Here is a 14,777-nt window from a genome sequence, read left to right as displayed (position 1 = left end):
TTGTTTTGGAACAGATCTCCAGAACGTTTTTATGTTTTATTTACTTTTTATCCTAGTTTTATTGAGAGACAGTTGATGTTCAGCAGCACTGTAGAAGTTTACAGTATGCAGCATAATTTGACTTCATCATGAATTACCACAAATTTAGTGAACATCCATCATCTCATAGATAAAAAAAATTAAGAAATAGAAAAAAATATTTTCCCTTGTGATGAGCACACTTAGGATTTACTCTTTTAACAACTTTTATATATAATATACAGGCTCCCCTCATAGCTCAGTTGGTAAATCATCTGCCTGCAATACAGGAGACCCAGGTTCAATTCCTAGGTCGGGAAGATCCCCTGGAGAAGGAAATGACAACCCACTCCAGTATTCTTGCCTAGAAAATCCCATGGACAGAGGAGCCTGGCGGGCACAGTCCGTGGGATCACAGGAATCAGACACAACTGAGTGACTGACAGTTTCAGTTTAGTGACCAAACTACTGCTGCCACCATATATAATGTACACTCCAGAACTTTTTCATCTTGGAGAACAAGAAATTCTGTATCCATTAAACAATTCCCTCCCTGCCTCTGGCAGCTACCATTTAACTTTCTGCTTCTATGAATTTGACTGCTTTGGATACTTCGTGTAAGTGTAATTGTGTAGTATGGGAGCTCAGAGAAGTCCCAACAATTTTTTCAAGCAACCACACCTTTCTTGAAAGTTTCACTGAGGAAAATAAGGTAATATTCTAGGGCAGGAGTCAAAGAACTCTTTCTGTAAAGAATCAGTAAATACTTTAGGTTTTGCAGACCCAAGAGGCAAATTGAGACTATTCGGTAGCTATTTACATGACAAGAGAGAAAACAAAGCTCCCCAAATTTCTTATTGATGAAATTAAAAATAGAAACTGACCATAATTTTTTTGGTAATACAAGTCTACTAACAGGAATAGAATTCTTCGCAAGTGGGAGAGCCACACACCAAGTGTTTCCTGACATGACAGGTGTCTCTTGTTGCAGAGTACAGGCTCCAGGTGCTCGGACATCAGTAACTGTGGCACGCGAGGTTAGCTGCACCATGGCATGTGGAATCTTCCTGGAACAGGGATCGAACCCATGTCCCCCACACTGGCAACAGATTCTTGACCCCAAGACCACCAAGGACATCCAAGAGTCTCTCCTGAACATTTACTGAAGAGTGGAATTCCTGGGTCATAGTATGAAGCTAAAGTTTACAAAAAAGGTCATACCGTTTCTCAAAGAATAAATGAAAGTAGGTAAATAAGAATAATTATGGAGAAGGAAATGGCAACCCACTCCAGTGTTCTTGCTTGGAGAATCCCAGGGACGGCGGAGCCTGATGGGCTGCCGTCTATGGGGTCCCACAGAGTCAGACATGACTGAAGCGACTTAGCAGTAGCAGTAGCAGGAACAATTAAAGTTAAGATTAAACATCTGTAAATATTATTCAAGCCTTCATTTATGTTATCTTCATTGGACATAATTATTGACTTATTCTCTATGTGGTTAAATTCTGTACTTCAAGTTTCATCTTAAGATGCACTTCCCCATGTAGCCTTTTCTGTGTGACGCATCCACAGTGTTTTCCCTGTTACATTTTCTCAGTAAACGTATTAATATAAGCTATACTATCCTATCATTTCATTGCTTTTATAGTACCTTGTAATTGTTCTTTAGGTTGCTGTTATCTACATTTTCATCCTAACATACACTTTTAATTTTTAAGACTTGAATAACATGTCTCATCTCCATCATATTCATAGCTACTTCTCAGTTTAAAACTAGCAAAGGAGGGTATAATTATATGTCTATGGAGGAAATGAAAATTGGAAGGGCTCATGTAATTAACTGTACATAGTATATATGTATAGTTTATACATAGTGGGAAAGACTTATACATATTTAGAGATGCAGTAAGATTCCCTTGAAATTTTTGTTACACATATAGCTATGTCTAAGTTATAATGCAGAAACCCAATTCAGAACCCCATCAACAGAGATCCCAGGTTTTTTTTCCCTATAAGGAGTTCATTTACACAGATGGACTGAGTTTTTTATCTGTTTGTATTTCCCTTTTTGCTTTGGTTTGTGGGAAGCTTGAAAGTAGATTTCTGGCCCATTTTTCATAATTCTGGTACATATTTTTGTGTATTAACTTTACTCATGCCTTCCTTTTTTTTTTGACCAGACTGCATAGCTTATGGGATTTCAGTTCCCTGACCAGGGATCAAACCCAGACCCTCTGTAGTGAAAGCACGGAATCTTAACCACTGGACCACCAGGGTATTCCTTCTTTTACTCTTAAATGCCTTCTATTTGTTATATATATATATGTATGTATATATATTTATTTGGTATTTATCTCAAATTGTTTCTTGAACATAGTAGAAGTAACTGACCAAATAAATACATGAATCAATACACACACACACACAAAGGTGAATTAAATCAAATGCTTCTGTAATTTGCGGTATGGATGCTTACATCTGTGTTTCCCACTGCCCTCTCTCCTGAGGTTCACCTAGCAGCCTCCTGCTTTCCTATATCTGAGGTTCGTAAACTGTGTTGCCTTGTTCAGTAGCCTGAGTGGTGGGCCTGCTGTGTCTGCTTCCTTTTCTCTTTTTGCCCCGACCACCAAGGTAGTCCTTTAGTATTTGGCATCTAGACTTTATTTCAAGGAAGGGGTTTGATGCAGAAAAGAGTGCAAGGTTGTCTATACACTACACAGTCAATACACATGCATCAGCTGACTGTGTTCACACATCCTTTTGGTGTGTGGCTGCCTCATCATGTCACATATTCCTCCAGAGTCGAGGCAGGTTGTGGGCACATCATCAGGTCTCCAGCTCTGCTTTTCTGAGAGCATCTCTAAATAAGCAGATGACTGTTTGAACATTATCATAAAATACATACAAACCTGAGAAGTATTTTATAGGATGAAGAAGAAAGAAAGATACCTATTTATCTAAGTCATATTAGCAAATGGCGATCCACTCCAGTACTCTTGCCTAGAAAATCTCATGGGCGGAGGAGCCTGGTAGGCTGCAGTCCATGGGGTCGTGAAGAGTCGGACACAGCTGAGCAACTTCACTTTCACTTTTCACTTTCATGCATTGGAGAAGGAAATGGCAACCCACTCCAGTGTTCTTGCCTGGAGAATCCCAGGGACGGGGGAGCCTGGTGGGCTGCCATCTATGGGGTCACACAGAGTCGGACACAACTGAAGTGACTTAGCAGCAAGACATATTAAGGGAGTCATAAATACAGGAACTAGTAAATCACTAAAATTAGTAAAAACTAAGATCATAGCATCTGGTCTCATCACCTCATGGCAAATAGAAGGGAATAACTGGAAACAATGACAGATTTTCTTTTCTTGGGCTCCAAAATCACTGTGGACAGTGACTGCAGTGAAATTAAAAGATGCTTGCTACTTGGAAGAAAAGCTACGAAAAAATTAGACAGTGTATTAAAAAGCAGAGACATCACTTTCTCAACAAAGGTCTGTATACTCAAAGCTATAGTTTTTCCAGTAGTCATGTATGGATATGAGAGTCAGTCCATAAAGAAGGCTGAGTGCTGAAGAATTGATACTTTTGAACTGTGACACTAGAGAAGACTCTTGAGAGTCCCTTGGACAGCAAAGAGATCAAACCAGTCAATCCTAAAGGAAATCAACCCTGAATAGTCATTGGAAGACTGATGCTGAAGCTGACGCTCCAATCCTTTGGCCATCTGATGCAAAGATCCAACTCATTGGAAAAGACTCTAATGCTGGGAAAGGTTGAAGGCAGGAGGAGAAGGGGACGACAGAGGATGAGATGGTTGGATGGCATCACCGACTCAATGGACACAAGTCTGAACAAAGTCTAGGAACTAGTGTCTCAAAGTCTAGGACAGAGAGGTCAGGCGTGCCACAGTCCATGGGGTCTCAGAGTCATACACAACTTAGTGACTGAATAACAGCAAAAGTAAATCACAAGTTCATTTTTGTGGTTAGAAAGTAGATATTGTGATTTAATGCCCACTAGCTTGAAACTTTTTAAGTGTATCAAGCCATGAAGAAGGAAAGCAGTCCTTTGGCTTCTGTGTACTTGGATATACATTGCATGTGCCACACAAATGGCAGAGGTCTGGGCGTCTTGGTAGCTGTTGAGTTCTAGGATCCATTCTGGTTGCTTCTCGCAAATGGGGAAGGAGGTGTCTCCTATATATGGATACAAACATTCCCACTGCCTTATTTTCTCTCTCAGTAGCTTGTTCCTATTGAGACAACAATCACATGTTACTGTGTTTCGGTGGGTATACTTCTTTTAGACTGAGTTTCTTAAGGATCAGGATTGTGCTTTCTCTCTGCATCTCTAGCACCTAGTATATGCTTGCTGTGCTATGCAGTGCTTAGCCGTTCAGTCGTGTCCAACTCTTTGCAACCCCATAGACTGTAGTCCGCCAGGTTTCTCTGTCCATGGGGATTCTCCAGGGAAGAATATTGGAGTGGATTACCATGCCCTCCTCTGGGTGATCTTCCCAACCCAAGGATCAAACCCAGGTCTCCCACAATCCAGGTGAATTCTTTATCGTCTGAGCCACCAGGGAAGCCCAGTATATGTTTGGCACACCAGAAAACAAGTACTGCTCTATTTAAAATGGATAACTAACAAGAACCTATTGTACAGCACAGGGACCTCTGCTCAGTGTTATGTGGCAGCCTGGATGGGGGGAGGGTTTGGGGGAGAATGGATACATGTATATCCATGGCTGAGTCCCTTCACTGTTCACCTGAAACTATCACATCATTGTTTATTGGCTATATCCCAGTACAAAATAAAAAGTTCAAAAGGAAAAGAAAATTAGATGGGAACAAGAATACATGAGGTCAGATCTCACAAGTACCCTGCTCTTCCAGTTACTACGTTAAACTATTCAGTCAAGTATTTGGAAGCTTTCTACATATGAGACTTGTATAGTGTTGTATAACGTTCGTTAACATTGTATAACGAACTTCTGGAATGCACTGTGACTTAGTAGAAAGCCAAACCTAACATGGCTAAGCAGGAAATACAAGCCTTAGTGGACAAGGCTTCTTAGGGCTGTCTATTCTCTTCTCAGAAAGAGTAACTTGTGGAGAGTAAAACTTGGTGTTTCCCCCTTCACTCTGAGGTCAGGAAAGAAAGGGGAGGACGCACATTATAAACCCACCGCCCTTACTCACCACACTTAACAGAATACCGTAAATAACCAAATAATAACTTTAATTTAAATATGTTACAGTGGAACATAACAATTCTTTGGAAGTATAAAAATAACATTTTTTCCATTTGCAAGTAGTATCTGCTACAGAGTAAAAAGAGCACATTGATGCTATGAATTGTACACATTACCACTCTATTCCCAAACCTGGACCCTCTCCTCTCCATGCAACAGTACTCTGCAATCTTGAGACCCACCCAGGGGCCAAGCTACTTCAGAAGTAGCTATCCTTAATAACAGAATTGGGTAGTATCTCTCCTAAACTAATCTCTATGGGGTTTGGGGGTGGGGGAGGTTGGTTCTATAGATAAAAACTTTTTAAAAAGTTAATCTAAAATTCTGGGAATTGCTCTTTTTGGAATATCTGTTTTTTCCAGGAGACAGAAAAATGGCAGGGAGAAGCTGGAGCGTCAAGATCAACGAGAGCTCATTTAAAAGTAAATCGCCATCCGTGGAAAAGCTTTCCAAGTATAGGAAATTTGAAAATAACAGCAACTAACTGGAAGACAAATTTTCTTGCCAAGAACCACTGAAGAGGCCCATACGTCTTTTTCTACTGTCATGTTTCCTAATATTTTGAGTGAGGTAAGGAAGAATCACAAGGACTCTAAAGATTATGGCAGTTTCTGTCCAGATCTGATCCACCTAGTAACTTAGATACTGAGAACAAACTAGTGAAAAAACATAAACAGTATAATAAGGAACAGAAGCTTTTGTACATAAAAAATTGTGGTGTGACTTTGTTTTCCAAAACTCAGCTATTTGGGCCAGTTTATTTTGATTTGTGCTTTGACTTGTGGCCATCTTCCTGAGTGGAGGTGGGAGAACCCTCATAACTGTCCAGAAGGCAAGACCCTCTGCCGTCACTGAGCTCACCTCCGCTGCGCCGACTTCTGCCACGTTCCCGTCTCCATCCTATGCAACTCCTTCGCCCACAGTGGATGGGGGGGGCGGTGGTGGGGGGTGGAAAACCTGACTCAGTGCTTATAGAAGTCTTGTCTTTACTGCTTCAAGGAATTGCAACCTTGAGTTCTCCTGCTGGATAGGAATGGCTCTGCACTTTCTGTATCTGTAATGCTGCTACTTTCAACTCGCAGAAACAAAGTATGTAATATAGAAACAAAGTAACCTGGTACATAAAATGTGTAGGTCGATCTTATGAAAATAGGTTGTGAGCCTAAAAATGCTCGGTTGTATAAGTTGTGTTGTAAGAGCTCAGCAACATTGAGCTGGAATACGCTTCGGACAAAGTCCAGCCATTAGGGAATCCCTCAAAGAGCTTGACCTGATTCATATTCTATTATCATTACATTAATAAATAAAATAGTCTTTGGAGCCCTACTTTCAAAAATTGATGTTTACTTAGTGAGATGTAGGAAGGAAAACCTAACCAGTAAGATTACCTAAAATATAATGGAGAAGTGACTGATGAGACCTGTATACTTTGTTTGCTGAATATCTTTAAAATGTCCCACACAAGTTTTCTTCATATAGAACTCACCTTTTAAAAACTTCAGTATACATGTTACTCTGCTGTAACATGTTATTATCAATAATTCAACTATCAAAAGAATAACCCCATAAGTCTATTATCTATTAATGCCTGGACAGTTTGATAAAGGGTCTTACTGCCATTCTTAGAACCAGGTAGCTATTTATAACTTCTGCTCTCCTAAGATTCAGAGATGCATTACAAAACTTTTTATGGATTTCCCCAGTAACACAGGATCATGTACACAGATAGCTAAAATTAAGATGACAGAAATGATGTGACCCTTGAGCAGTAAAGGCATCTGTTATTGCAACTTGGAGAAAATGCCATGGAATGCTAATAAATAAAAAAAGTTTATGTCATTCTCCTTAAAGTCAGTAAATTACATAAGAGTGCTCTGAGTATTTTTAGAATAAAGGCACTGGACAAGTCCAAAGTCTTATTGCTCATGGGATCATATGGGAGCCAGAGCCCAGACTACAGCTCTTAACTCAGCCAGGAGGCTTGGTCTAAGCTAGCCTGTCACTGATCAAGAGGCTTGGAGACCAAGGAAGGAGATGTCAATAAACAGAGCCCTGTCTCTAACATACACTTGAGGGAAATGATCTCCAGTTTTATGTCAAAGTGGTGATGGGTTCCGGAGGACTTGGGGCTGTTTTAGACAGGCACTCTGTTTTCCTTGGCCCATTTCTTCATGATCCGGACGATGTACTCGACTTGCGGGTTACCCGTGCTTCTCAGTAAGTGGAGCACTTCTCGAAGGGTCTCTCTGAGGAAACGGTGTGGAAGGACAAGAATGCAAATTAACAGCTAAAATAACTTGTGACAGTTCTTCACATCCTTCTGGCCGGCATATCTGCCTGTCCTTTTCCTGTGTTTTCGTAAACCAATCACAGACTTCCTAGCTTTCTATTCTTACGGTGCCATAGTAAAATGGAAATTCTGTGAACTCCTCACCAATTTCAGTCTTCTTTGTTTGCATACACACACACATATACACATATTTTTTTTTGTCTGAATATGACATAAATATTTCTGTTTCTATGGTTATTCTGTAGGACAGAATAGAAAGTGTGTATTAAGGAGCTGGGTTCAAATTCTAGCTCTGTGCTAACAGGTCACTTAACTTGACTGAGTCCCAGAGTTCTCCTTTGTTTAATGTGGTAATCACCCCAAACTGGGTGTCACTGCCATAAATGAAAATGTCAGAAAGCCGGGGTAGATGATCTCTTCAAGAAAAGTGACACACTAATAAATACAGAAGAGGGGAAAATTAAGGACCAAGATGTGGCAAATATGCAATGTTTATATCTGACTTATTTAAATTTAGTTAAGATTAAAACTCATGTTTTAAGTAATACATACCAAATCTTCCCTGTTACATCATCAGATCTATAGATGACTGCATACTGATCCTCTTCCCTAAGTGTTCTCTCATATTTTACCCCTTTTCCCTCAAGCATCTTCTTTCAACTACCCAAATTCTTTTAAACTCTTAATAGTACTAGAAATATACACAAGGTAGGAACTAATTTTTGATAGATTATTTACTTATAAAATAGTCATTATCTTCTATCATATATCAGTAACAAATACATTCCATGAAATTACTTTCAGAAAATGGAATTTAGTTTTCAGTAGTTTAACTTTTATTACAAATGGAATTATATGCCATGTAATTTTGTGTGGTCTAATGTCTCAGTATTTCCTGAAATATGAGAAGGCAAAAAAAAATTAATTTTTAACCACACTCACTCCATTTCTAATTCTTTGAGGTCTAAACTAAGAGACACAAGAAAAAACCCAACAGGCAAAGTAAAGAGCAGAAGAGGTTGAAAAAGACATTGCTTGTGAAAATGGCAGTATAAAACTTAAACTTTCATTCATCATTCTAAAACGTCATTATTTTATTGCATTGAATCTATAGGTTGCTTTGGGTAGTATACTCATTTTATTGCATTGAATCTATAGGTTGCTTTGGGTAGTATACTCGTTTTATTGCATTGAATCTATAGATTACTGTATAATTTTTAGTTTTCAGAGGACATTACCCAGGAAAACAATTGTCACCCCCAGGAAACCAGCAAGTGCACAGAATAGCGTCTCTTGTCTGTCTACTTACTTGGGTTCCCTCCCAGCCAAGATCATCTGGAATATGCCCACACAGGCACCCCGCTTGCCTTCCCAGTATTCAGGATTAGGGTCCAGCCTCTCTAAGACATCAAATGCTTTCGCTGAATAGTAAAACTGGCCCATCTGAATAAAAGAAAGTATTGTGGTAATACTTGTAGTCAAAAGATCCCACAAAATGAAACTAAATGTAAAGATACCATGAAACAGAGCTACATAAGTACATAAAACAAGTGCATGGGTAATGACAACATTCTTAGTTAGCAAATTAACTTCTATTCCTTATTAAAACAAGAAGGGAAATCACAGTTTGTGTACATGGGTTCAGTTTAAATCCCCTTACCTTCATTAAGTTTTCAGCAATATGACATTTCTTCTACATATAGTCAAGTTATGCTATAATCAACACATTTGTCATTTCTTCTAATTCTATTCTTCTGTTCGTGAGGATAAACACCGATAACTGATCCAAACTGGTTATTTTTCAAGTTTCCTCAATACATACCATAGCCGACTACTTTCATTCATTTTCTGCTAATTTGATCATGTTTCACCCAAGAGGATGATCTTTCCCTGACCTTTTCCCTGTCATCTCAGAACGCCTAGATGTATACTGACTCCGAAACAGCAAACCTCTTAAATATTTAATTCCTTTTGACAAATTTCTTTCCCAAACACACTACACACTTCCATGGCCTTGTACAGTATGCTATCATTAAATTTTGCTTAGATGTTGTTGTTGTTCAGTTGTGAAGTCGTGTCCAACTCTTTGTGACCCTATGGACTGCAACACACCAGACTTCTCTGTCTTTCACTTTCTCCTGGAGTTTGCTCAAACTCATGTCCTTTGTGTCAGTGATAACATCCAACCGTCTCATCCTCTGTCGTCCCCTCCTCCTCTTGCCCTCAATCTTTCCCACCACCAGAGTCTTTCCAAAGAGTCAGCTCTTCGCATCAAGTGGCCAAAGTATTGGAGCTTCAGCTTCAGCATCAGTCCTTCCAATGACTAGTCAGGGTTGGTTTCCCTTAGGATTGACTGGATTGATCTCCTTGCAGTCCAAGGAACTCTCAAGAGTCTTCTCCAGCACCACAGTTCAAAAGCATCAATTCTTTGGGGCTCAGCCTTCTTTATGGTCCAACTCTCACATCCGTACATGGCTACTGGAAAAACCATATGGACCTTTGTTGGCAAAGTGCTGTCTCTGCTTTTTAATATGCTGTCTAGGTTTGTCATAGCTTCTCTTCCAAAGAGCAAGCACCTTTTAATTTCATGGCTGCAGTCTCATAAATATATAGGGTTACCAATTTCACTGAAGTCTTCAAGTTACTGTGAAATCCTCCCTTATTTAGGGTGGTTTAATTACTTCTCCTTTTCCATAAACTGTTGCTCTAAACCTTTCCAATTTCCTTAAGATCTCTATTGTATTCTTAGCTTAGCTTTTTTCTCTACTTCATAGGGAAGACACAAATTTCCTGCCTTCCATTCAAATTATACTTCATTATTCTGCCTATCTCACAGAAAGAAGTGTTCTTATTCCTTTTCAAGGTTAATCCTTCTTCCTATGTTCACTTAAAATATATATATATATATATATTTTTTTTTTTTGGTAAAGAAACACACCAAATGATGTGAGAAACATACATGCACAGTTTAATGACTATAATGTCAATACAAGTGTAACTACCACCCATGTGAAGAAACAAAACACTGATAGCAAAACCAAAGCTCTGTGTTTCACTTCTACACCACAGCCCGCTTTTCCCCTATTTTCATAACTATTAGTCTGAGTCTTACAGGCATCATTTCTTTGACTGTATAGTTGTATCAGCTTTGTATATACGTTGAGACAACATAATTGAGTGCTGCCTCTTAGTATGTTAACTATATGAAATAATGCTGTAAATATTATTTTGTATCTTTGTATATGTTTTTACAACTTATCTATATTGTTGGATATAGCCCTAGTTGGGTCATTTGCTAAAGCCTTTTTATTTTGGAATAATTTTAAACTGACGGGAAGTTACAAAGATAGTACAGAGTGGTCCCACGGAACATCAAACCCAGGAAACTGACATCACTACAACGTATGTAAACATTTCTGCTATTTAATCAAGTGTGTCAGACTCATGTAACCACCACCCCTATCAAGACAGAACTAGTACATCACCACAAAGCTGTGCCTCCCAGCTGACCATTCCTAACCTCTGGCAACCATCAGTTTTTTCCCACATCTCTGTAATTTTGTCATTTCAAGAATGCTTTATATATGTACGTATACATATGAAATCATTTATCAGTTTTTTAAAGATTATGGGTTATGTTATTCTCACTGAATCTGTTTCCTAATCCAATTTTCTAATGTACCTAGTAGTGTTTTCTCAGGCCTCATGCAATTCAATGTAGCTGCAGATTTGACATCTTCCTTCCATGGCATTTGATAAAATAGGAACAAGAAAAAGAGTAAGGAAAAATGCTTTTTTTCTCTCTCTTCTGGTTCTTTTCTTTCCCTTCTGTTCATCCTCATCATCTATCTCTTTTACTGACTCCTCTGTTTATATCCCTTAAATAGTGACTGGTGTTCCACGTGGTTCCTCACCCCAGTCACTGGTTACTCTCATTCTTTCCCAATACTCTGCGGCTACCACCACCACCGCCACCATTACCTTCTGTTGACTTCTGAAGTCACATCTCCAATCCAAACCTTTCACATGCATTCCTGAGCTCTGGGTTCACCCTGCGTATTTCCTACTATAATATCTCTACCTGGGAGCCCCAAACACACTTCAGATTTTATACATTTAAAATTGAACTAAATTCCTGTCTTTCAGTGTTTTCTTTCCCTCTGCCTTCTCTAACTCACTTAATATCATTGCCATCCACTAAGTTCTATTAAACACTTTCAAGTTTCCTATTTTTAAAAACCTTTTCCATTGATGGTGATTCACTTTATTTTTGTAATGATTCACTTTGAAATGAGCTATTATTGATTAAGTTGATACTAGACTCTCTTTACCTAATGTTTTCCTGTCTTTTGAACAGGAAGAAATATTCACCAAATAGTTTTCAGAATTTGAGGTTAGTTTTGTAAAAAGCTTTTAATCTATAGGATAGGGTCCCAAATTCTTCCCTGTCTTTCCAACTCCCTACACACACACATAGACACACACACAAAGCTCCTCTTTTACTAAATCTGACTCCACTTTTTCTGGTTCCCTTGTCCTTCCTGTCTACTATTTACACCAAGGTTTCCCAAAGGTTTGGTTTGCAACTCTTTATTCTTCTTACTTGACTTCCTTATCTGGGAAATTTCACTGTTTTTCAGGGCATCTATTACTATTGACGGAGAAGGCAATGGCAACCCACTCCAGTACTCTTGCCTGGAAATCCCATGGACGGAGGAGCCTGGTAGGCTGCAGTCGATTGGGTTGCTAAGAGCCGGGCACAACTGAGCGACTTCACTTTCACTTTTCACTTTCATGCACTGGAAAAGGAAATGGCAACCCACTCCAGTGTTCTTGCCTGGAGAATCCCAGGGACAGAGGAGCCTAGTGGGCTGCTGTCTATGGCGCCGCACAGAGTCGGACACGACTGAAGCGACTTAGCAGCAGCAGCAGCAGCATTACTAGTGAAGAGGTGATTTCTCCAAATCTGTCTCTCAATGTCAGAGGACATTGCTGTTTTTTCTAATTTGTTTACTTTGGGCTGGATTGGGTCTCCATTCCTATGCATGAGCAGCGGCTACTCTCTAGCTGCAGTGGGCCAGTTTCTCATTGCGATGGCTCCTCCTGTTGTGGAGCACTGGCTCTAGGCAAGCTGGCTTCAGGTGTTTTAGCTGGTAGGGTCAGTAGTTGTGGCAGCCGGGCTTAGCTGCCCTGCAGATGTGGAGTCTTCCCAGACCAGGATCGAATCCATGTCCTCTGCACTGGCAGGCACATTCATAACCACTGGACCATCAGGGAAGTCCAGAGGCCATCATTCTTGAGCTTCAGAACCAAACTTCCAACTACGAGATGACTATCTCTACCTGCATGATACCTAAAGAGTCATAGCCTTTAGAAATCTAAAACCTCCTCTCTAAACCACTATTTCCGTACATATGATTTTCACGTTTCATTTATATGTATACATGTTTTACATACACATAAAATCCTGCCTATCTCTGAGTTCAGTTCATTTATAAAAGGGATGACATTTCTGATATCACTATGTAGATTCTCCAACCTATGACCATTTAGTCTCTAGGACACTTTCCCCTAACATTTAGTCAATGCACCAGCGTGATACTGATCTTCACCTTCCCCTTAGATTTCACTCAGACTCACCTTGTAGCAGTCATTAGCAATGAGCTGCAGGAGGCTAAAGGACTCGCCAGAGGTTTCCATCTTGAGATAAAGCTCCCAGGCTAGTCTTGGCTTCTTATTCATAATGTCTACAAAGAGAAACAAAGATTTACGTTTTCTAAATGTACAAGAAGTATACTTCTGCATCTTGCTAGTCTATGGATTTGGTTTTATGTTAGAAACATAGTAAGTAATAGTAAACAGTGAACATTTTACATGGAAAGCTTGCAATGTTGGCATTAAACTGGTTCCCCATCAGGACTCTATATGCAGTGCTTAAAATACTTGTTAGGCTTCAGGTAAGTATGTCTTTTTAGACTGAGTTGATTTTCAGTAGTTCTCACGTTGCTCATCTGCTTAAAAAGTCATCTATCATTCATTCAATCCCACTAATAAAGTTTCAGCCTCACTTAGAAGATCTAATTGCTAAAATTTCCTAAGACATCAAAAACTTAGTGAACATTTTAAATCCAAGTGAAAAAAAGGAACAAGAAAAAACACTGGAGAGAGAAAGACAGACAGAGATGATAGGCTGTATATATACATATATATAGCACACGAAAATTATGTTTTTGACATTTTACTACTTTTCAGGCCTGCACCATAGTGAAAAGGTAAAATTAACATAACAATATCATTTAGCAAAAAACAAAAGCAAAGTAAACTGAGACTCTGGAAGCCGAAATACGCTAAAGAAAGAACTTGGCATCTTTTGGACTGCTGGTGCTAGGTCACGGCCATATGGAAGAACTAACCGCAGGGCACACTTGTATACATACGCATACATGGCCACCTCTACTGAGCAGCACTAACAACACAATCTCAGAGTTTAACCATTCTACAAGACAAAATCAGAAAACGCTCAATAAAAGGAAGATTCCTCTATAATGTTTAAAAGAAGACTCACAGCACCGAGCTAACCAACTGAGGTAAATGTAGTCATTTTTCATCTTCTCACTTTGGATTAAAAGGAAAACCTGCAAGAGGAAGGAAAAGGGAACAAACATACAGAAGCTTTTATAGTAAAAATATCCACAGCAGCTTGCCTTAGACTAATGAGCATTATAATGACCAAATTCTACACAGGCTGCTGAGAAAAGTGAAGGATAAAATTGTGATTTTTAACACATTTCTCTCAGTTATTGAGGCTTTCCTCATAGCTCAGTCAGTAAAGAATCTGCCTGCAATGTAGGAGACCTGGGTTTGATTCCTGGGTTGGGAAGATCCCCTGGAGAAGCAAATGGCAACCCACTCCAGTATTCTTGCCTGGAGAATCCCATGGACAGAGGAGGCCTAGCAGGCTACAGTCCATGGGGTTGCAAAAGTCAGACATGACTTGGTGACTAAACTACCATCTCAATTATTGAGGGCTTCCCTGGTGTCTCAGTGGTAAAGAATCCTCCTACCAATGAAGAAGGGTTCGATCCCTGGGTTGGGAAGGTCCCCTGGAGAAGGAAATGGCAACCCACTCCAGTATTCTTGCCTGGAGAATCCCATGGACAGAGGAACATGGGCTACAGTCCATGGGATTGCAAAGAGTCAGTCACAACTTAG

The 14,777-nt window shown here is 39.6% G+C and overlaps 1 protein-coding gene across 4 annotated transcripts in view; it reads right to left on the bottom strand.

Moving 5' to 3' along the window:
* Positions 1–5,245: 5,245 nt before the first annotated feature.
* Positions 5,246–14,777, bottom strand: part of IFT56 (intraflagellar transport 56) — a 39,547-nt gene continuing 30,015 nt past the window's right edge. For 2 of the 4 annotated variants that reach the window (XM_069588494.1, XM_069588497.1), the window contains exons 15-18: positions 14,131–14,200; positions 13,206–13,312; positions 8,875–9,008; positions 5,246–7,521 (exon numbers count right to left, since the gene is read on the bottom strand). In XM_069588494.1, coding sequence (XP_069444595.1) covers positions 7,410–7,521; positions 8,875–9,008; positions 13,206–13,312; positions 14,131–14,200 — 423 coding nt within the window. In that variant the 3' untranslated portion in view covers positions 5,246–7,409. Of the gene's footprint in view, positions 7,522–8,874; positions 9,009–9,138; positions 10,044–13,205; positions 13,313–14,130; positions 14,201–14,777 lie in introns of those variants that run through there. The other 2 variants (XM_069588496.1, XM_069588495.1) reach the window with 2 other exon arrangements.

The sequence above is a fragment of the Ovis canadensis genome, chromosome 4 (assembly GCF_042477335.2).
Source record: "Ovis canadensis isolate MfBH-ARS-UI-01 breed Bighorn chromosome 4, ARS-UI_OviCan_v2, whole genome shotgun sequence".
Lineage (NCBI taxonomy): Eukaryota > Metazoa > Chordata > Mammalia > Artiodactyla > Bovidae > Ovis > Ovis canadensis.
This window is presented reverse-complemented; position numbering and strand designations above follow the sequence as displayed.